Below are 22,218 nucleotides of genomic sequence, written 5' to 3'. Positions count from 1 at the left end.
AAGTTGTAATCAAATTGAGCTTGTTACTAGTAATATTTCTATTTCAAAGCATGCACTATTTTTAGAAGAAAGAAACAGAGTACTTTTAAATTTTATCTCATTTTTTTTCCAATTTCTTTTATCTGGCAAAACAAGAATCAATTTTAAAACATTAAAAAATTAGTTATATAACTATTGGTAATTATTTTGTTTTGTATCTTGGAAAAAGGAAAGAAATTGTACTTTACCGAAGTTGTGGTATAAGCTGCATTAGCCCCCTTTATAGGTCGTCGTCTGAAAAATAAATAAAAATTTAATATACAGATTTTGGTCTTAAAAAAAAAAGGATATTTTGGGGGGTTCTCGCACTGTCGTAAATCCAAAGCCATTTACGAGCATGTACACGTAGATACTCTCTTAAGCACTACAGTGTTGCCAACTGTAAGGTTTAAAGAATTGTTGGTAATCATTTGAAAAAAAAAAAGGTTTTAATAACACACACGTAAATCTGCTGACCCGTCAAAATATGGATTTATTTTCTCTATTACGGGGGGTGGGACCCCTCCTTGTGGAGGCTCCTGTGTAGTAGACCCCCCTTAAATTTGACCCTGGGCCCCACTGCATCCTACCAAGTGATTAATATTCGGTGCCCCTGACATTGTCAGGTGATAAACGAATGGAGTCTAATGCACCTTTAGAAAACTGCTTGTCAAATGTCCAGGCTTGGGATAAAATCAGTTCCATGGGATAAAATTGTCCTCACAGACTTGCTGCTATTTGTTCTACGTCCCATCTAATATAATATCAGCATCATGGGCGTAGCCAGGATTTTTTTTCGGGGAGGGTTTTAAAGGGGGGGGGGACCCCCCCGACCCCCCCCCCCCCGCGAAAAAAAAATTATATATATATATATGTGTGTGTGTACATAATTAATCTTTATTACATTCTGACCCTTTCGGAAGACGTTTATTTTTTATTGTAGACTCCCCGCCCTTGCTAGCAAGGGGGTCTGGGGGAGTTCGCAGCGCTCCCCCAGCGCGGGGCGAAGCCCCGCCGCCGAGCACTATTTCTGGTATTGAAAGCCAACAAAATGCATATTCTGAGGTATCTACAGTGCATTATCTTGCTATTAAAAAGTTTTATTTCAAAAACCTAATGTGCTTTTTTTACTGACTTAGACCCTCTCGCGCCGTTCGGCGCATTTTCCGGCAAGCTGTTTCCGCAACTCTTATTTTGCGTAATTCATTTTGTCGGAAAACATGTCCCGCAAAACCTCATGCGACGCTCTGTCACAACCTTACTAAGGATTCGACTCCCAGTTCGGCATATGATTTCTTTGATTTAGACCCGATCTCTATGACTGACTCCTAAAATCTGTCTTAGCCATCTTTGTTGAGACACATTTAATGATTTTCAATTTCGATAGAAGACTATTCACACTTAATTAATGGAGCCCAAGCCACTGGTAGAAATTTGTAACCTTTCTTGACTACGCTCTTGGAATTACATGCCTGTATTTCGCTTTAGATTTGATATGGAAAAGGAAAGTTTTTTCGTCAAATCATCTGTTGAGGGGTTTTAAACTAAAAAATCTCTGGGTTTTTTTTTTTGTTTTGTTTTTAATTCAAAACCCCATTTAGCTACGATCATAGAATTTGGTGACTGTAGTTTGCTTTAAAATAATATTGAAGAGAGAGGTTTTCAACTCTAAACGCTCTGTAGGGGAATTTTAAACTCAAAACCATCTGGAGGGGTTTTAAACTTTAAAGAAAAAGCCATCTGGAGGAGGGGGATTTAAACTCAAAACCCCTTTGGCTACGCTCATAGATTTTATAGTGTGTAATTTGCTTTTTTTTTTTATATTGAAGAGGTACTTTTTAGCTTCAAACCCCAACTGGAAAGGGGAGGGGGGTTAAACTCAAAACCCCTTTAGCTACGCTCATAGAATTTTGAGTGTGTAATTTGCTTTTTTTATATTGAAGATGGGGTTATCGTAAATTTTGGATGGGGTTTTAAAATCAAAATCTTCCTCAACTGTGCTGTTGGAATTTGGGGATTGTTGTTTGCATTTTTTGTTTTGTTTTGTTTTATAGAAGAGGGGGATTTAACTGCAAAAACCTCTGGTAGGGGGTTTAAAATTCAAAACCCCCTGTAGGGGGTTTTAAACTCAAAGCCCCCTGGTAGAGGGATTTGTATCTCAAAACCCCCTGATAGGGGTTTTTAAAATCTCAAAACCCCCTGGTAGGGGGATTTCAACTCAAAACCCCCTGGTAGAGGGTTTTTAACTCAAAACTGCCTCGGCTGTGCTGTGGTAAGTGATGATTTAGTATTAAAATCTCACCTAAAATAAACAAAATGAAAGCAAAAATTAGTCACTTAATTCCGCCCCCCCCCCCTGCGGGGGGGATTTCATTTCGGGGGGGGGGGGGTTTGAACCCCAAGAACCCCCCCCTGGCTACGCCCATGATCAGCATCTTATTAGCGTGAACGTCTAGATTAACAAATGGATATGTGTATTAAGTAATAATCTTCTGTTTTTTTAAAGAAACCTCGGCACGTCAGCTGATACACGGTGAATTAGCTTTCCATTGAGGTAATGAGGTTGAATTTCGAAATAGCTATCTGCACGTACAGAATGAAAAGAACGCAGCATTGTATGGGAAAATTCCGCATAAAGAATCTAATCCCGTACACTGTTATTAAGGTGTCAAATAACGGAACCACGCCAGGGTTTGAGATGTAGGCCTATAGATACGATTTCTTTTAAAAGTGCGATGGGACTTCACATAGTCAGGAAATCAATTAACGGTCTACCGACAACTAACCGTTTACTAACTAAATATTGTAGTAGCCTATAACTCAGCCCCCAAGTCGAGAGAGAAGGACTGTTGAGATCCGGCTGAAGTGATCAGCAAGAGACAAGAGTCTGAGCTGTCTGGAACTAAGAACGTCCTTCGTGCTACCAGAGAACTGGATTAAGAACCTGGAGCGACACTGGGAAGTGTGTCGGTGACCTGTATTGAGGTTAGGGCAGGAAAAGACAGCTAGAACTCAAGACTCCATGGGTATTTCTGAAGTCACTGTCTGTATATTTGTAGCTGTTAATAAAAACATGAGTTTGAGTTTTGAGTTTTTGGCACATCGGCACAATTTAGGCCATGTCGTGCCCGTAATCCTTCAAGGATTACTCTCCTTTACAAGAGCTAAATTCCATACAGTTAAATCATTAAAAACAAGGTCTATTCACAATTAAAATAGTAAAGGTAGTAAAAATTTAATAATTAGTAAAAATCTTATGTAAATATTATAGGGTCACAATTTCACAAATCAGATCTTCGTAGTCAACCCCACCTCCTGGACAAAGCCCAGTATCTTCCCTGGGTCGACATTGTCGAATAGTGTTTTTAAGTTGTGCGCTCTAAAAAAATGTTCCCTAACATCCTGGTATCTGGGGCAATCAATGAGGATATAATAAAAACATCATCTATTACTCATTTCCTTTCATTGCGTGTTTGCCTCAAGATTTACCAGAACGTTAAATCAGTGGATCCCCAAGTGTATGTAAGGGCTCTCTTTGATGACTTTATCTTAGAACACAGTTTCCCATAAAATATTTGTCACTGAAAACTGGGAGAGTTTTCTTGTAAAAACTTTAAACTGTTTAGAATAAACCCAAAGTTTGATTGATTTATCACTGTTAGTAAATGGGCAAAGTTTGAATTCTGTATTTGACTGGGGGGGGGGGCGCTAGTGATTGTGTGTCTGTGCAAAACGAATGGAAAAGATCACTCTTAAAAAATATTTTTTTTTAGTTTGTCTACCTTTGTAGATTCCTGTTTTATTTTGCTATTTATTTTTCGAGAAGGTTTATAATAGGGGCAAGTAATTTTAACTGATTTTCAGGTTTGCAAGTCCTGCCGATGAATGTCAAATGTAGCTTACTTTGTCTTACGTTAACTTGGGATTATTAGAAATATTTTAATGTGCAATGAGAATGAAGGCTATAACTGGCACAGTTTGAAATCTGATTCCTCCATCTAGTTTGCACCCAGCTAGTAGGCTTATAGTTATTGGTTTGACAACATCTGTCTTCTATATCTAGTTTGCACCCAGCTAGTATAGTTCGTGGTTTGAAAACAGCTGTCTTCTATATCTAGTTAGCAAACAGCTAGTTTAGTTTGTGGTTTGAAAACATCTGTCTTCTATATCTAGTTAGCAGCCAGCTAGTTTAGTTTGTGGTTTGAAAACATTTGTCTTCTATATCTAGTTAGCAAACAGCTAGTTTAGTTCGTGGTTTGAAAACATCTGTCTTCTATATCTAGTTTGCACCCAGCTGGTATAGTTCGTGGTTTGAAAACAGTTCCTTGATTTCTCTAAGCCCAGAGTTTCGGACTCCAAAAACTCAATTCTGAAAAGAAACTACCCAAAAAAAAAATATATTGGCACAATTTTTCGCGCCGTTCCACTAACAACTAACGATAGCCGCCCATGCATACATAATTTTGTTCCCTGCTGCGATCTCTGAAGTCAATCATTGTAAGCCTATCATATGAACTGCTGTCACTAGAGTTTGGGTTAATGCATTTTTAATTGGAAAGTCTGGCAGGGTATTGTGGAGTTGATCAAGTGTGGTTATTGTAAAAGGTGAGACGATAAAAAAAACACCCTTAAAAAAACAACAGTGACCTATAATATGAAAACAGGTCAATAAAATGAGGGCAGGGCAGTCAGGAGTTATATTTCTGACATCAAGACAATAGATGTCTCTGCGCAATCATGGGCATACGATGGTAAAACACCATACAAATATTATAGCGATGTCCCTCTTCTTGCGAATGTTGGTATGCAAAGTGTATACCAGTGTTTCTCAAACCTTTTTTCTTAACGGTACACTTCGCACATACTGAGTATTTAGCGGAACACTTTGCTTATTTTTTAGAGAGGTTAATTCACATGGCGGCCTACTAGTTAATTATTCAAGTAGTTTGTGAAACATTTACTCAGGCCTGGTGGAACACTGGGTTCCACTGAACACAGTTTGGGAAACACTTTGTTTGACAACTACGTTGGGCAGGTACATATCCCTATGGGGATCACCGTATGCCAAATCAATCTTTTTTAAACTGAAAGATGATCAGCGCAACAGACGTACTCTCCATAAACTATTTATAGGCCAGTTTAAGCGCCTGATTTTGATGACATAGAAGAGAGAACCTGATAGCAGGCGACTTTCCGAACTCTTTCAAAGGCCGCGGGATAAACATTTGAAACCAAAGGGAACTCTACTGCGGAGGGCAGGCGTAGACGACGAAAGGAGAACTTTGACCAACCACCGGCAGTCAACGGTTATGTCTGCACTGAATGTCTGTAGATTAAGTTTGGACTTCGTAGCCACGTGAATTACAATACTCCTCTTTACTCAAGTCTCATACAGGCCCATGTATGTTAGCGGTAAAGTGCGAAAAGCACTTTTCCTAATTTGCCTAGGTAATTATTAGTTTAATATAATAGTTTACACTTAGAATTAGCGCGGGTCCTATGAAAGTGCGGGGCCCACTGCGGTGGCATAGGCCTAAGGCCGGCCCTGCAAAATAGCGGCGTGGGTCGACTAGTATAAAATAAACCACTTCAGTCAAATTTTCTTTTTAAATTCAGGCCTATGTAACAGATAAAGGTTATGACCTTGACCTTCTGTTCAATTTGGGAGAAAATAAAGGTCACATCTACAGTGACGTAGAAGGCACAGACATGACTAATTACCTTTTCTTTGATGACCAGCTGATAGCCCAGGAAAAACAGAGCAACTTAAAGTCTAACCATGTCCCCGGTGGTAAGTTTTTATTCACCTACAGACCCAGTCGTGTCGACTTTACAACTTCGGGACGACTGTTGTAGGCCCTATATGTCGCTACGACGTGATCAGCTAGAGCCTGGGAGTCCAAATCTGTTGCTACGTTGAAACGTGTTTCCGACGATTTGACTTAATTTAAGTCCAGTCTTTTTCCCCGCTATATTTTCAAGCCCTGAGCTGTAAAAAAGAACATTACTTAAAATGACTTAGAGCTCATGATTCTAGTATTTATACCCCTTCCCCTCACACAGACATCCCCGCCAGAAGGCGCCCCTAGTCACTGAACTGAACTGGCCTATATCAAACCACATCTCAGCATAGCGCCTTACAATCCATGACATGCAAACGGAACACTCTTGCCTGCTACTATCTAGTTAGGAAAGAAAAGTCTATTCTGCCTCCACTCTTGCCTGCTACTATCTAGTTAGGAAAGAAAAGTCTATTCTGCCTTCACTCTTCCCTACTGCTATCTAGTTAAGAAAGAAAAGTCTATTCTGCCTCCACTCTTGCCTGCTACTATCTAGTTAGGAAAGAAAAGTCTATTCTGCCTCCAAAGTCCCCATACACTTCTGAAACGCAATAAAGTTGTTTCCAAAGTCTGTGCTAAAGCTGTAAATTAAACATTGACATTTTTCTTTGAATATTTGCACTGGGTTTTACAAATCTTATTTCAACTCTTGTCTGTCTTGTAAAATGTGTAGGCCTACATGTTTTCCCCCCAGACCAAAACTCGCATCTAATTGAAATTTTGCACAATTATTTCTTGTACCTGACTAAACAAAAATCAATTTTAAAAAAATTATAGCCAATTAGTTTCTTTACAATTGTTAATTAAGATTTTTTTGTATCGAACAAGGGAGAGAAATGGTGCCAGACAGATATGGTGTCATGGTTGAATTAGTCCCCTTTATACTTTGTGTGTAGGTCGTAGCTTAAAAGTTTGAAGCAAACAAAAGATAACAAATAAAACCTTCTATTTTCTTAAGCAATTCCATGGCACAGTGGTTAGTGTACTGGCTTGATCCCTCGAGTTTGAATTCAAGTAGTAAAACTTTTTTTTTAATGCATAAAATGCATTTAAAAAGCGATTAAGATAATTAACATTCACCCAAATTCTGGTGCCCCCCCCCCTCTTTTCTTCTACTTCTACCCCTCCCCCCTTTCCCAACTGGTCCAGACCAATGATAGGATCATGGTACATTGAGAAAGTTAAAAGCACAAAAATAATTGGTAAAAATATTTCTAATCGCAGATTTATTATTGCTAGTTTTAAAACTGTGGTTTTTTTTTTGCTTGATTATTGTATATATGACATGAGAGCCTCAAGGCATCATTTTGTTTTTCTTTCCTCTCCAGAACTTCCCTGATGGCCTCAAAAGTCTGTATTTTAATAAAATCACCTTTAGGGGGTGACAGTTAGCTTAAAATTAACAAATTGGGTATGAATGTTTAGTTCCAAAAGATTAGTGAATGTGTACACAGGGGGGACAAATGTTACCATGGCTACACAAAATTGTTTACAAAAGATGGCTTCATTATTTTTCATTTGAATTACAAAAAGAAATATTACATTAAAAAAAAAATCACTGTCTTGATTTTGTAAACACTGCCTGTGATTTCTTTTTCATTATGCTAATGTACTGTAGGATTTTTACTACACTCATTTACTGAAATCTATTTTGTGCATGTTTTTTTGTTGTTGTTTATCGTAGCTTATTCATAAGTGTGTGGTTATAATCATAATTCCGTCCTTTTTTTTTTCTAGTCTCAATGCATAGAGTCAATCATTTTGCATAAAACCAAATAACTTTTTTTAACAAATAAAACATGAATGTTAAATAATCAATACAAAGTGTTGTGGGGTTTCTTTCCTTTTTAAAAAAATTGTATGTGTTGAAATATCAGTTTATTCTTCTTTATATTTATAGACTATCAGTTTATTCTTCTTTATATTTATAGACTCTATAATTTAATAGTGGAGATTTATAAATTGGTTCTGACTTGCTTTCGATGTTATCAGCTGTAGTGTGTTACACTGATTTGTGCAAATCTCCAGTTGCGATAATTGAAACGAGTAGATTCTATAATATGTAAATTTAACACAACACCGTTATGAATAAAGTACAGATGATACAAAATGGATAATAAAGATGATTATTATTATATTAAAGTAATATTTTAATTAAATAAATTCAACCAGTAAGATTGTATCTGACAATTACAATACCGGCATTCAATTTAAATAGAATAGAACCATTAAGCCCAACTAATGTGCCATCACCTCCCCCCACCTTCTGTTTAGTAGTCCTCTTCAAGGATTTCCATTTGAATCTCAACAAGCATCTGGATGTCACAGGAAACTTCTGGCATTCAAGGAAAAAAAAATTAGAAGACATACAATTCTTCAAATGTTCAAGGCTTAAAGTACAACATGTAGATCTAGATAGAAACAAAAATTTATATTGAGATGTCTCAGCACTTTCTGAATACTGAAGCGTCTTTTTTAAAAAATCTAACAATTTTATTTAATAATATTTTGTTCAAAATTATTGCACAATCGATCATAATATGATATATATAACACATATATATTAGAATCAAACACATTCAAATGAAAAAATCATTTTGTATAGCAGCTACAGACAACAATGTTATTCAATTTCACTCCATTTCATAGACTTTTGAAAGATCTATTATGCATGACACTAAGAAAAGATACAAGTCATTCAATTGTCTTCATAAAAGATACAAATATCTAGATCTCTAATTGTCCTGATGAACAAACATGCAATATCATTGGTTACTTACAACTAGACAATAAAATCTAAAATGAAAGTAACTCAAACAAAAACTGAAGCAGAGTAAAAATAAATAAATAAAGTGTGGAATGCAACATTTATTGAGCTCGTACCATATCCCTGTCAGACTTTCATCAGGCTCAACAAAAGACATTTTCATTTGTAAAGGTTGAGACTGTAAAACATTATTTTCAATTCTATGGTAGAGGATTGTATATAAAAAAAAATTAAACTATAATTGACAATACTCATTTATTTGAAAACTTATTTTAAAAAGTATAATTTTTTCCTAAATGTTTTGTGTTCTAAAATAATATATATATTATATATATATATATTAATAGACATTTAAATACAAACCAAAAGATTATAAAATGTACTAAAACTACTCTTATAGCAATTTAGCACTTTACAAACCTGACTATATTGACATTACCAGACTCTTAAATTTAACACAGAGCAACTGTTCCAGACTTTTTATTCAAAGATCTAGCTAAGCTTTACAGCAATAAATGAGATTTGATTCCTGCTATTTGAAACATTAACACAGTGTTATTATTATCATTATAGTGACAGATCCACTAGATACACTTGTATGGAAGTTCTCTAGTAGTGGCACATAAAGGTAGAAGTCTCAGACATCCAGTCAAGAGGAGTGCATTAAATCTTTGTTTTTAGAAGTGAATTAGAGGCCCCAAGTCCCTGTTAAGTTATGGGAAAATTAGAGGCCCTAAGTCCCTGTTAAGTTATGGGAAAACTATAGCCAGCTGAGTGAGCACACTTTGTGGGCATGTAAGGTTGGGGAGAAGGTTTACAAGCTGAACCTAGTTGTCCAATAAACTTACTAGTTCAATCTGGATTTCATATATAAATTATTGGTAAGGAGCAGTAAGAATAAGTTCACTGGTTTCTTTCCAGGCTACAGCATGTGCTGCATTGGTATGTCCTTATTGTATGTTGTATCAAAACAAAAATTTAGCACATGAGTGCATTACAATTACTTTGATAATACAATTCTATGGATGAAAGTAACGATGGAATGTAGGTCAAAACATTGTAAATTTTATTGTATCACCTCACACACACAAGAGCAAGATTACTATCACTAATAAAAAGTAAACAAAGTTTAAAAGATAATTATTCTATTTTAAATTGATGCAAGAAAATGAGACCAGTTAAAAATAAATAAAATAATTAACTAATAATTAACTAATGGTTAACAAAATCCAGATCTATAGCATTACAAAAATAACAAATATATAACTAAAAATAACAAACAAAAAAAAATACTGATCAATTTCAATCTCAACCTTCACTACACAAATATAATACATTACAGATTGAAGTAATCATGAAGTGTAAAGTTGAATACAAATACAACATTACATTTTCATATAAGAAAATAAAAGAAATTCAAAATCAATTTAATTTCTATTGCACATAAAAACTACTATGCCATTTAGGCTAAAAATATCACAAATCAGTTGTAAATAATTTGGTATAATTAATGTGTATCAGATATTCACAATATGACTTGAATCATTTTCACAATATGACTTGTATAAATATTCACAGAATGGTTTGTATACATGTTCACAATATAACATATATATGAAAACACACATTAAAGTGACTCAGATATTACTATGTTTCGAGGTACAGTTATCCTCACACTAATCAGGTTTCTAAGCAATTATTGATTTGAAGTGATCAATAAAAAAAAAGTAAAAAATCTCAAAATGAAAACAAAATGATTGAATAAACTTACACGTGAAAAAAAATTGTAAATCTGATTGGCTACAACGATGTCTAAATTTGACAAAATCAAAACAAAAAAAAAAAGTTTTGGAAGTTTCCCCCCTTTAATGAAGATAATTTAAAACAAGATGCCACTTCACCCCTGGTAAGCTAAGAATTTCTAACAGGAGTGACACATAAAATTATTTTCTTTTTCCTCACTTAAAACATTTAGTTTTTATTTTATATTTTTGGTGTATGTAAAGAACTACTGGATGCAAGACTGTTTTTATTACCAGATATTCAGATTTTCTAGTTGGCTTAAGGTACTACTGAAACTTCATGAAATATCTTTATTGCATGTAATCAATTCTCTAGTCAATAAAGTTAAGATAGTGTAAACTACAAACACACATCCTAAAAATTTAGATTATAGTAACCATATGATATCAGATCTATCTATCTATTTATAAATCCTCAATGAAACCACAGACCTAGATAACTATATATTTATGATTTTTTTAATAGCATGTCTACATCCTCCATGAAGGATTAAAAAAATTAAGGTTAGCACTTTTTGTGTATCATTACGTTTACAAGTTTTTTTTTCAGTTCCTGTAACAAAATCATGGGAAGTAGGAGCATCATCCTTTTGTAGTTGATAAAGTGAATAGAGCAATATCTCCCAGCACCCCAGCAAAGCTAACTCTGACATAGTGAACACAGTAATTGCAACATAGTCAGCTGTGTAGCTGTAATTAAAAGATATCATCACTTATTGTACCATAAGTTAGTGCTTGCTTCATTAGGGATAATACAAGGGTTAATACAAATGAGATGTGGTGACAGGTCTGACAATGAAGTGTGTCCCTGGTTACATCAGAGGATCTTTAACATAAATGTAAAATGGCTGCTTCAGGAAGTTACTTGGTTTGATCAAATCTCTTTCTGTCTGACTTAACATGCGTGGTGGTGGTGGTCGAGGTGGAGGAACGGCAGAAGAGCGCTGAATGACTTTGGTTCTACAACAAAGTTTTGAAAGTAAATTAAGTAAACACCAATACATTATAAAAATACAAAAACTAATATAAAAATTAATATTATTTTATTGAAGCTGTACCTTAAATTTCCAGCTTCATCTGATTCTGCTGATATTGTTGGCCCAAGATCACCAAAAGAGTAGGACTTTGCTGCAAAACTTCGTCGCCGCTCTTCGGCAGTAAGATACATAACTGGAGTGGCCAGGGAAGCTGTGCTGCCACTTCGTCCTCTCCACAGCTCTTCTGAGGCTAGCAGGTGATCATCAGTAGATTGTATGGAGACAGAGGTATCACTAGATGTTGAGCAGCTTTCTCTGTCATCTTGGATAGGTGTCAGAAGTGGGTCAGGAAGAGAATAACGGAGATTGACTTTCATCAGCTCACTCAACTGATCAATAAAACAAAAGATTCTAAGATAGAGCTTTATATTGAATGTTAATTAAGTTAAAACATTATCTATAATATACATAAATAAATGAATACTTTAGAAAGCAAAATCAACCAGAGAAATCATTTATATTAAATGACTAGATAGATGTATCTGCCTAATCATATGATACCACTGTCATATTGAAATGGCTAGAGATCTCCTATTTAATATTCAATGTTAAAAAAAAGAAATAACAAGTAAAGATAAATCTAACCAAGTAACTACATTAAGTTGACAGTCTTTAAAATCTTTTATAGGAGTTTTCTGACAAGTAAATACTGAAGTATTTATCAATAAACTAACAGTCATAATAAACAGATTTAAAGCTTAACTATAACCAAAAAATCCTTAAAATAAATGACAAAGAAAATGAAAAGGAAATCGACTTTCTGAGACTCAGGGCTACAAAAGAGGGTGACTTCAAAAAGGTCAATAATAAGTCAACCCAATCCTTTTGTAATCTAAGGGACATTTGAAAATTGGGCAAAATAAGTACAGCCACCAGAAATATGAATATTCAGCAGCAATATAATTAGAAATGAACCTCAACATTCTCCAAAATAAATGTCTGCAACAAAACTAAGAATCTAGACCTGCGCAAACACAATCTAAAAGAGAATAGCTGTGAGTGCCGAAGCCACAAAATATGAAGCAAGGAGAGTGGCCAGCATAAAAAAGCGCAGAACCAACAAAAAGCTGAGAGAAGCAGCAGGCCTATCTGCAACTGACCAAACCTAACCATGCCAAATACGCATCCAGCCTTTCAAAGCGAGGATTGGAGTTATCTTCTTGTTCATAGGAAATGAGAAATGTGCTCATCCTCGACCACGAAGGAGAAGCTATATACAATATAATGACTAATGTTCTGGCTATTGTCAACTACAAATATACATTAGGAAGTCGTTATAGCTGTCTTGAGAACTGTTTTTTTTTTCTATTGCTACTTACTGAAGCAATACTGAGTGACATTTGAATGAATCTCTTTCTTCATTCTAATGCATCAATGTGAACATAATTATTTAACTTATCCCAGCCTTAGGTTTACATTGGTTTGCCTTCTAACAGTTTACAACTTCACATGCTTTTAATATATCAATTACAGGAAAGCAGAAGACTTACCTCATACAAGCCAGGCTTGTGTATCTGGAACCCGACTCTTATAGGGACACAGGAGCCTCTGGGGCAGGCACTAATAAAAGAATAAAAATTAATTAAGATTATGAAGCATTAATATAGTAATGCATTTTAAAAACTGTCTCTTTCTTAAAGGTTTAAATATTGCAACATTCCAATAAATGATATTTTGTACGCTCAGATATGCTATTAATATAACTAATTATGGCAAAAGTTTTATTAAGAGGATATTATAGAGTGTTGACAGTTGATTTGTTCCTTCACCTAATAGCAATATCTGGGTCATGGCAAACAATAGAATCTTTCAATAGCTGAACACGGTGCATTTCCTCATTTGTTCCTAGAGAATAAATGCATTAAAATATCTGTCAATACAAAGTAATAAAAAAAAACACAGAGTAAAAGATAAGTATTGTTTATAAACCTCATGTATTGTTTATAAACCCCTATGTATTGTTTATAAACCTCATATATTGTTTATAAACCTCATGTGTTGTTTATAAACTTCATGTATTGTTTATAGACCTCATGCATTGCTTATAAACCCCCATGTATTGTTGATCACTATGTAAATACACTTTGTTTAATCTTTTTTTGCAAAACCAATGGAAATGCTGATTTTTTTTAGTCCAGGAATTACCACTGTCCCATCTCTCTGAAATACAAAACTTTTCTATTAGTGGCATAATTAGCCTCAAGTCATAGTAAGAACTATATTAAATGTTATGATTGGTTGGGTTTTTAACAAATTTTCAAGATAGATAAACAATGATTCAAAACTTTTACGATATATTTGAAATTAAATAAAAAAAAAATATTTAAAAAAAGGACTGAAGCATGCTGCATCATTAAATCATTGTAAAGAAATTAGGTGCGCATTTAGGAATGATTCTATTTGATTTGATACAATGATGACATGCACAGCATGGTAAGTACAGGAACAGATCTAGATAATCTTGTTATAAAACCTTTATAGATCTAAAATAATCTCCATCAAAATAAAGTAATATTATTTGGAAAATCATTTCTAGATTTAGTATGGCATGTGTCTAAAATAGCATCTGACAAACAGTCCAACTCCTGGCCCTCAGGTGTGGCTCAAATATTGGATTCAGTGAAACTGTAAACACTGACAGAAGAATGGATAATGGTATCTGGCACCTACACCAGAAAGCTTTGGGCAGGAGGGGCTTAATAACCTTGGTTTGCTACCCAGGTAAGAGAAGGGAAAACTACGAGTTTAAGCCTTCTCTGTCTTTTGGCTAAATCCTAACATGAGAAAGGCTTTGGGAGTCAACCCAGAGGAAAAATGTGGAGCCAGTATTATATTGTCCATGAGTCATAGCTATAATCCACAAAAATCTAAGTGCTTACCATTTTCAGACACAGCTTTGATCATATTGTCCAGATTGTAATATAGTTTCATACTCATGAAATCATGAAGTTGGTTACTAATGGAGTAAGTCACAAAAAACCTGGCCAGAGAAAGTAAAGTGTCAGAAAAGCACAAAGAAAAAACACTATGGTCAACAACAATTGACAAAAAGTGTTTCAATATTTTTTAGTAGGTTTCTAATTAATGAAATTTAATATTCAGTAAGAAAAAAAAAAGTAAAGTTTCCCTTTCAGATCTTGCAACCTATGAAGCAGAAGATGTTAAGGTCATCTGTTTCTATGGTCAACAGTTAACAAGCAGGGTGTTATGTGGCCAGCATAATGACCAACTGACTTTACTTTCCCCAACTAAAGTCAGGTACCCATTAGAAGTGGGTGGACTCAGGGGCGCCCTAAAAATCCTGAAATTCAAAATCACAGCCTTCAACGAGATTCAAACCCAGGACCCCAGGTTCGGAAGCCGAGCGCTTAACCACTCTGCCACAGTGACCCCCAATATTCAGTAAAGCTAGATTATTTTTATTTAAGAAAATTTATTTTTTTTTGTTACAGAGAACAAGCTCAGCTTTCTCTGCTTTCAAGTTCTCATGACATTAATACATGGTTATTATGACTAAATCCATTGGGCTTGTTTGGTATTATAACAACCCCTTAGGAGTGCAGGAATTAAGAACTAGAATTTAAAAGAACCTTTGAATGAAGCCATGTACCTCAATAAAATTTAAAATTTAGAGGACTTGAAAATATCTTCAAAGCCCAAGTGATAGTTAATACAAATATCAGTATTAAAACTTTGGACCTTTACAAAGTAAACGCTTCCCCTTAGACATTTTATGAATGTCACCTACAGTAAGATACATGGTTCAGAACTATGATGTCACAATCAGTTGACAAAATTATTCTATATCATTTAAACATTGTGTAGAACAACATACGTTTTTCCCAAGACCACTTCCTCATCACATTTGACAGTAACAATAAAAGGTGGACAGCGGATCCTGATTCTTGGCAGCCTATAGATAAAACAAACCACAGTGTTACATTTTGGTAGAGTTAATACAACTAAAAATCAATTCTAAGCACTCTTTAGATAGAACTTATTAATTGTAAAAAACAAAAGTCTAAGTGTTGGACCAATGGAAAAAAAAAGGAAGCACTCTTACTTAAAGAGAGAGTCCACTCTTACTTAAAGAGAGAGTCCACTCTTACTTAAAGAGAGTCCACTCTTACTTAAAGAGAGTCCACTCTTACTTAAAGAGAGAGTCCACTCTTACTTAAAGAGAGAGTCCACTCTTACTTAAAGAGAGAGTCCACTCTTACTTGAAGATAGAGTCAAGAGAGTAAAGCAAAAAAGTCTCTTACTTGTACAATGTGGTTATTTCATGAGTGGCTCCAGCATGGGTCCACTTCACATTAGCTCTGAGTGAAAGCTCCTGAAAAGATTGGATGTATTGATTCATTTTAATGGTTGATAAACATTTAATTAATGTTACTTTAAAATAACTTTCACGCAGAATTACATTAGAAGAAAAAAATTATAAAATCCACTTACAGAATCTGAAGGTACAGATGAAAGATTTAATTTATAAATGAGATTCAGGTCTTCCCATGGGCTCAGGATCACAGGAAATGTTTGACTTTTCTTAGGTACTTCTAAATTAATCAGCTGATGACAGCTTTCCCATTTCACAGATGGCCTGCAAGTTTTTAGAATATTTGTAAGCTATATCGTATCATAAATAAAATATCAACAATCAATAGTAAAACTCCCACAATTCAGTTATTGCTTAACTGGTTGCTTGATAAAAATTGTACATATACTTTGAGATGTAAAAAGATAGAAACTGTCGACTTGGACAACAGTCTACAACGGTACTGAGAAGAAAAATAATCCACAATCTTTTCTTTCCTTGACTTATAAAAACTGAATAGACAAAGTAACAACTTCAAGTTCTGAGTAAAATGAATGTTAAACAAAAAGGCATTCAAACCAAAGAGCTACAGTTTAAAATGCCAAACATTCTGTAACCCACATAGTCTCATTTCTAAGTTAAATACTAAGGTTAAAGCTCTACAATTGGAAATATTTCATAGATTAAAAAGCATTCAAGCTGTGTCTATTCAGAAACAGTGCCAGAGAAATGAAAGCTGGGTAGTTTAATTAACAGAACAATTTGTAATTCTTTTCTCTCAACACTTTCATTTCATAAACGTGAACAATTTTAGAATCTTAAGAATAGAAATTTCATTTTTAAAAAATGAATTTCCGTAACATATTTCTATTGTGCTTTTGTCCTATTAATTAATTAATAAATTAGTACTTGTGTGACTATTAGGTACAAACTTCAAGCATCATGCAAGAAAACAATCACAATTTATTAAATCTTACTGGTATAGGAAAAACAACTGTAAATCAAAGATTTCATAATTAAATGGTATATGAAAAACAACTATAAATCACAGACTTGATTAATAAATGACACTAATCCCTGGTTACTAACCAAACTCAAAGTTAAAGGAGCCATGCTAATAGGATTGCTATCAGACTGAGACTTTCTGAGAAACTTTTTACCCGAAGCAGAGTATGGTGCTATATCTACTAAATAGATGTGAAACTTAAATGAAAATAAATATAAGTAAGCATAACATAAACTTTCTTCTTTATACTTAAAGGGCATCTATAATTAAACATTTGAGCTTTAAGCTACTATAAGTTGAGTATAAGCTGCCTTGATATAAATTATTTTAACAAATGACTGAAGTAATTAGGCTATGAGAATGTTATGAAATAAAACAGACCAATGAAACAGAATTCTAGTTCGAATGAACACTTTTTGTTATTACTGGTACCAAATGAAACATACCGGTCTTCAAAGCTGGACATTCCACTATCTCTGACTGGACTGGAACTGGACAATATCTGAATGCTTTTAATGACCATCTGTTTATCAGTGTTATTGCTAACTTCAATGGATAGAGGGAGCAGAGGAGAGAAAATTGAAGCAAAGTTTATATATATAAATTAAAATGAAGCCAATCCATGTTTTCTTTTTTCACACTCTAAAAGAAGCACTTGCATATGAAATGAGTTGAATACTGATATCATTTATAAATTATAGCCAACTTGATGTTGCAAAAATAAAAATGTACTCTATACAGTTAAGAAAATTTTTATTTTCATAGATTTTTAACATTTAGATACTTTTTTTTTTTTAAATATAAGTTTCAACTTAAGATATTCAATTTTAATAATATGCTTACACAAACCAAAAAAACATATATGTGTATAAATGAGTTGAGAATGGCATTTGAAATGATATGAATGTCAGCCAAGAAATATAGACGTGAACAAAAATATGGAAATAATGAGGATATTTTGAAATAGATCTTAAATAATTTAGTTCAATTAAAGTTTTTAGATGATGAGAATGAAATAGTGAAATAGTGATAGACAATAATTTTATTTGGAAAAAAAAAAAAAAAAAGAAGCTTTGTGTGTTTATGAAAGGATAAGGTGATGAAATTGACAGGGACTTTGCACAAATTCCTGCTGAATGCAGTTTCAAAGAAAAATTGTTTCTTAAGAAAGTATGATGTTCTTAGTGTCTTTGCTTCAAACGTATTTATTAGAGAAAGTTCTGTATGCAGATACTCCATAAAGAACACTAAATAAGTAGATTGGATGTGACAAAAAGCAAGAAAAAAAAAAAGTAAAACTGTAGGTATATATTTATTTACAAAAAAACATCTCAAGCTATGTTTCACAATTTACAAGTCTCATAGCCTCCTTAACCTTACACTGAATTTAGTAATGGCTTCCCATGAGTAGTAATGTCATGGCACTCGATTCTTGTATGTCTTTTTAACAAATTTAATATTAAATAGACTTCATTTGTGCCTCTGATTGTAGTTTTTGGCCAACACACTTCAGGAAAACAATGTGAACTAACAGTTGAAGTCTGTAAAATTTAATAGAAAGTTTGTTTTGGTTTCTTTAAATTACAGTAAGTGCTTAGAAAGATGTTCACTGATTTGAATTTCTTTATTAGACAAGCAGGAGCCTAATGAGGGACCAAACCAACCATCCTGCACTAAGGTTATTCAGTCAGTATTCAGTAGTCAGTATTGAAGACAGCAGACACTCAGTACTCTAGCAAGAGAGTCAATTTTTTGTTGTCAGAGTAACTAGTTAGTAGTCCAGAAAGGACAGCTTGGTGAAACCAATCAAAATCTTAGCAAACCATTGAAATAATCATTTATGCTTTAACTTCACCACCTAAAAAGAGGCCATAGTTCAAATCACGACTCAAGCAGAGTTGTGTTTGCTGAGCATCCAAAGAAAGCATAAAAAACTTCTCCCAGATATTCTTTCCCACAAATGGCCACAAAAAAGATTGGATTATAGCGCATCATGCTATAAGCATAAAAGAAGCAGTATATAAAAGCTATTTAAAATAAAAAAATTTAGCAATGAATACAACATTTACACAAATGTAACCAGTACACATTAAATGAGGTCTGTTTAATTACTATGAATGAAATTGAAAAATCATTGACAGATGGTATTCAGGTGAAATGCACTTTAAATGTAAGACTTCAGATTATTCCAATTTGGTTATTATGATAAAATAACTGGCAATAAGAGAGAGTTATTTCAAGACAGATTCAAAAGCTAAAAATATAAACTTTAAGGCAGTACAAAATAACACATTGACTACCAACGTAACACTAGAAGGGAAATTTTTTTTTGTATTTATTTTTTTTTTTACATATTAGTTTTAAAATAAGATGCTGAAAGGGATGTCTTTGAAGGGTGCAAGAAGATTATTTTAACGTGTTTTAATTTTGCACATTTTTATTATTTTTCCCTGAAGTGTGTCTACATTTTGTTAGCAAGCAGACTTTTAGAGAATTAGTTGTTTTTTTTTTTTTATTTCACACAAGAGAAACATTAAGATCAAAGTTTGTAATGTTAGTTTGTTACAACATGCTTTTGGCCCAAACAGTATTTCCAAACCATAAGGCAGATATAAGAGAACATAAGCATTAGCCTATATCTATTCATTCTTCTGTGTTTCTTTAAAAACTAATCAAAACATTCTCTTAAAGTGTAATTTACACTCTAGATACAGGCTCTACAAAACAAGAATGATGGTCTCTGATTCCTACGGTTACAATAAAATAGTTTTACCTTTTAACAGAAGAAGCTGTTTAGGTCCAGCTGAAGAATGCTTCATTTTTAATTCAGGAGGACCTTGAACTTTAAGTCTTACAGCAACTGTTAACATATCAGACGAATCAACCAACTAAAAGAACTGGAAATTATTTCTTTTGATATTTTGGAAATTATGTTAGTTAATTTTAAATTTCAGTGGAATAAATTTTGTATGTACCTGTTTTTTCCTGCATGGATCTCAAGCTACTCAAGACTTTGACAGGACTGGCTTCACTCTCAGTACTGTCCCTTTCATCCCCAAAGTCAAAGAATTCTTTTATATTCACTGGAATTTTTCTTTTTACTGGTGGAAAACGTTCAGTTGAATCTTAAAAAAAAAATGAAACAAAGAAGAAAATCAATGATCAGGTCAAGCAAGATGGTATAAAATGCTGTGATAACGAAGATACAAAGCTGTATCACAACACAAAAAGTCTTCTCTACCTAGGAATCCTGTTATCTAAGCTTACTTATCTAGCCAAAGGATTTTTAACTCTTATTAAAGTTCTTTAGTATGTCAATGGCACAATGAGGCCTCTTTAAATGGATTAATGTTATTTTTTTTAGAAATATTCATACAACCTGTGTAAAGAAAAGGTAAAGACCTTGCAATCTACGGGGGCAGATGATGTAAAGCTCATCTGTTTCTCTATGGCTGATGGTTAATAAGGGTGTCATGTGGCCAGTACAATGACCAACTACCTATACTTTCACAAACATATGTTTGGGTAGACTCAGGGAGGTCCAAATAGTTCAAAATCTCAGTCTTCACTGGGATTCAAACTCAGCCACTGTGCCCCCCCCCCTTCCCACAAGTTTGGTGTGTGTGTTTATTAGCATCAATCATATATGACTTTAAATACATTGCATCATATCAAAACTACTCAGAAACCAGTGGTTAACAGTCCATATATAATCCAATCTCTAGCTGCATTATATTTCTTTAACAAATGCAAAGTACACATCAGACATGAGTGGACTCAAAGTTGTCATCTAAATATTTGGAAATAAGCATAGTCAGACTTCAGACCCTCAGTTGACAGGTAAGCACTATATCAAAGTTTGACAGGCAAACATTTAATTAAAGTTTGATAGGTAAGCACTTTATCACTGCAGTTTTTTTTTTATTAATTAATATTTCAAGAACATAAAAAAGTTTATATATTATATGTCTTATTATAATTTAAGAAAAACATATTCTTCAAAAAAAAAAGTTAAGCAATATTTCAGTACTAAACTTATTTATATCTTACCATTTTCTACATCTTTTGAGTCCGATATTTTTTTATTTGTCTCAACATCAACTGTCCTGTCACAACTGGTGACAGTGTACAACCATAGTGTGACTCGCAACTCTACAAAATGACATTCACCAGAAACATCCTGTAGACACGATGACATGGGTATGACATAAGTGTCATCATCTCGGAAGTAAGGCTTGAATGAGCCATCCTGTTGGGATGACAATGAAACATGTCATGCACAAAAGTTTAAAGAAATGATCACAAAAATAAAGGTTTAAACTAGTTAACATTACAATAGCAATTGATGTGACTCATAGATTCTGAGATTGAATATAGTCTGCGTCACAAACTGATACTAAAAGTTAACTCTTTCTCTCTTAACCGATGATACAAACGTTGATTCCATCAGAATACATGTGGTAAATAATTACGGAGAGAAAGAGTTAATGCATATACATGGAACAATGGACTTTATGGTTCACTTGTTAAAACTTGGCAAACACACACACTGAAAGGTTGTTATGGTTTTGATGTTACACTGTACAATGTTTTTCATGTTTCAGATGTTCTTTCAGATTCTGAAAATAATTACATCCAAAACTCCCACAAGACAATGGGGGATGGCAGGGGGAATGGTTCAAACCCAGGATGTTCGAGACCATTGATCGTCACACAACCAGGCAGCCATCCACACACATACATATAAATATATGTATATATACTATGTTTTTTTTTTATTTTGAAAAATTATTCTTTAGTAGCATATATAAAACATTGGTAACGTTATATGATACTACTTTTTTTTTAATGATTTAATTACAACTACAAATCAATAGAATCTAGATCTAGAACATGCTACTATATCTGGCTTGGCCTATTCTGTATTCAACTTGACTTATGAACTTAGATTTAAATATAATCTACTTGGCTTTGATTCAATGAGCTAGAGATTCCAGAGTAAGTAGCCAACACTGGACAGATGATTCCATCATTACTGCTTTCTTCTGTTTTAATTGTGATCTTCTGGGTGTCATCTGTTCTGCTAACATTTTCGTTTATTTTGTCACATTTGTGAAGTTGGGCTGGCACAGGTTGAGGTTCTGCTGGAACGACAATAGCTTGATTAGCAACGCGCGAAATCAGGCGTTTCCATTCATCTGCGTTAGTGTGATTGAATCTTTTCAGAACAACATCATACGAGACAGTTTCTCCTAAATAGACAGGTGCTTGATATTCGCTAGCAAGCGTTCGATGAAGTCCAGCATGCAGAGTGGGGTGGTTGCTAATGCCTTCAATAGACGCGTATCCTATTTTATCGTCTGTAGACCCATTTTCATAGAAATTTGTGTTTTTGTTTACATCGGCCATTGCAAACGGTTAACCTAAATTACGAAA

At 34.0% G+C, this 22,218-nt stretch overlaps 2 protein-coding genes across 3 annotated transcripts in view; one reads left to right on the top strand and one right to left on the bottom strand.

The window, feature by feature from the left end:
* Positions 1-7,682, top strand: part of LOC106055806 (uncharacterized) — a 28,635-nt gene extending 20,953 nt beyond the window's left edge. For both annotated transcript variants that reach the window (XM_056012977.1, XM_056012978.1), the window contains exons 5-6: positions 5,635-5,809; positions 7,187-7,682. In XM_056012977.1, coding sequence (XP_055868952.1) covers positions 5,635-5,809; positions 7,187-7,197 — 186 coding nt within the window. In that variant the 3' untranslated portion in view covers positions 7,198-7,682. The remainder of the gene's footprint in view (positions 1-5,634; positions 5,810-7,186) is intronic.
* Positions 7,683-10,721: 3,039 nt separating this feature from the next.
* On the bottom strand, positions 10,722-22,212 carry LOC106055807 (uncharacterized). Its single transcript, XM_013212262.2, has 13 exons — positions 21,748-22,212; positions 20,833-21,031; positions 19,758-19,907; positions 19,556-19,642; positions 17,229-17,328; positions 15,917-16,061; positions 15,727-15,797; positions 15,300-15,377; positions 14,344-14,444; positions 13,234-13,309; positions 12,955-13,024; positions 11,486-11,793; positions 10,722-11,387 (listed from the first exon to the last, which is right to left on the bottom strand). Exons 1-13 carry the CDS (start codon positions 22,189-22,191, stop codon positions 11,240-11,242), a joined length of 1,977 nt encoding a protein of 658 aa, XP_013067716.2. The 5' UTR covers positions 22,192-22,212; the 3' UTR covers positions 10,722-11,239.
* Between the last annotated feature and the right edge of the window lie 6 nt (positions 22,213-22,218).

This window comes from Biomphalaria glabrata, chromosome 15 (genome assembly GCF_947242115.1).
Source record: "Biomphalaria glabrata chromosome 15, xgBioGlab47.1, whole genome shotgun sequence".
Taxonomy (NCBI): Eukaryota; Metazoa; Mollusca; class Gastropoda; family Planorbidae; genus Biomphalaria; species Biomphalaria glabrata.
The sequence above is the reverse complement of the archived record's forward strand: the minus strand, read 5'-3'. Positions and strand labels throughout refer to the sequence as shown.

Bases quoted from the DNA above. Each gene is read 5' to 3' on its own strand.
- LOC106055807 (XM_013212262.2), bottom strand. From the start codon at position 22,191: ATGGCCGATGTAAACAAAAACACAAATTTCTATGAAAATGGGTCTACA. The intron at 15,378-15,726 runs GTAAGAGACTTT...TTTTATCTATAG, and splicing joins GAAATAACCACATTGTACAA to GCTGCCAAGAATCAGGATCC. The intron at 14,445-15,299 runs GTATGTTGTTCT...TTCTCTGGCCAG, and splicing joins GAAGTGGTCTTGGGAAAAAC to GTTTTTTGTGACTTACTCCA.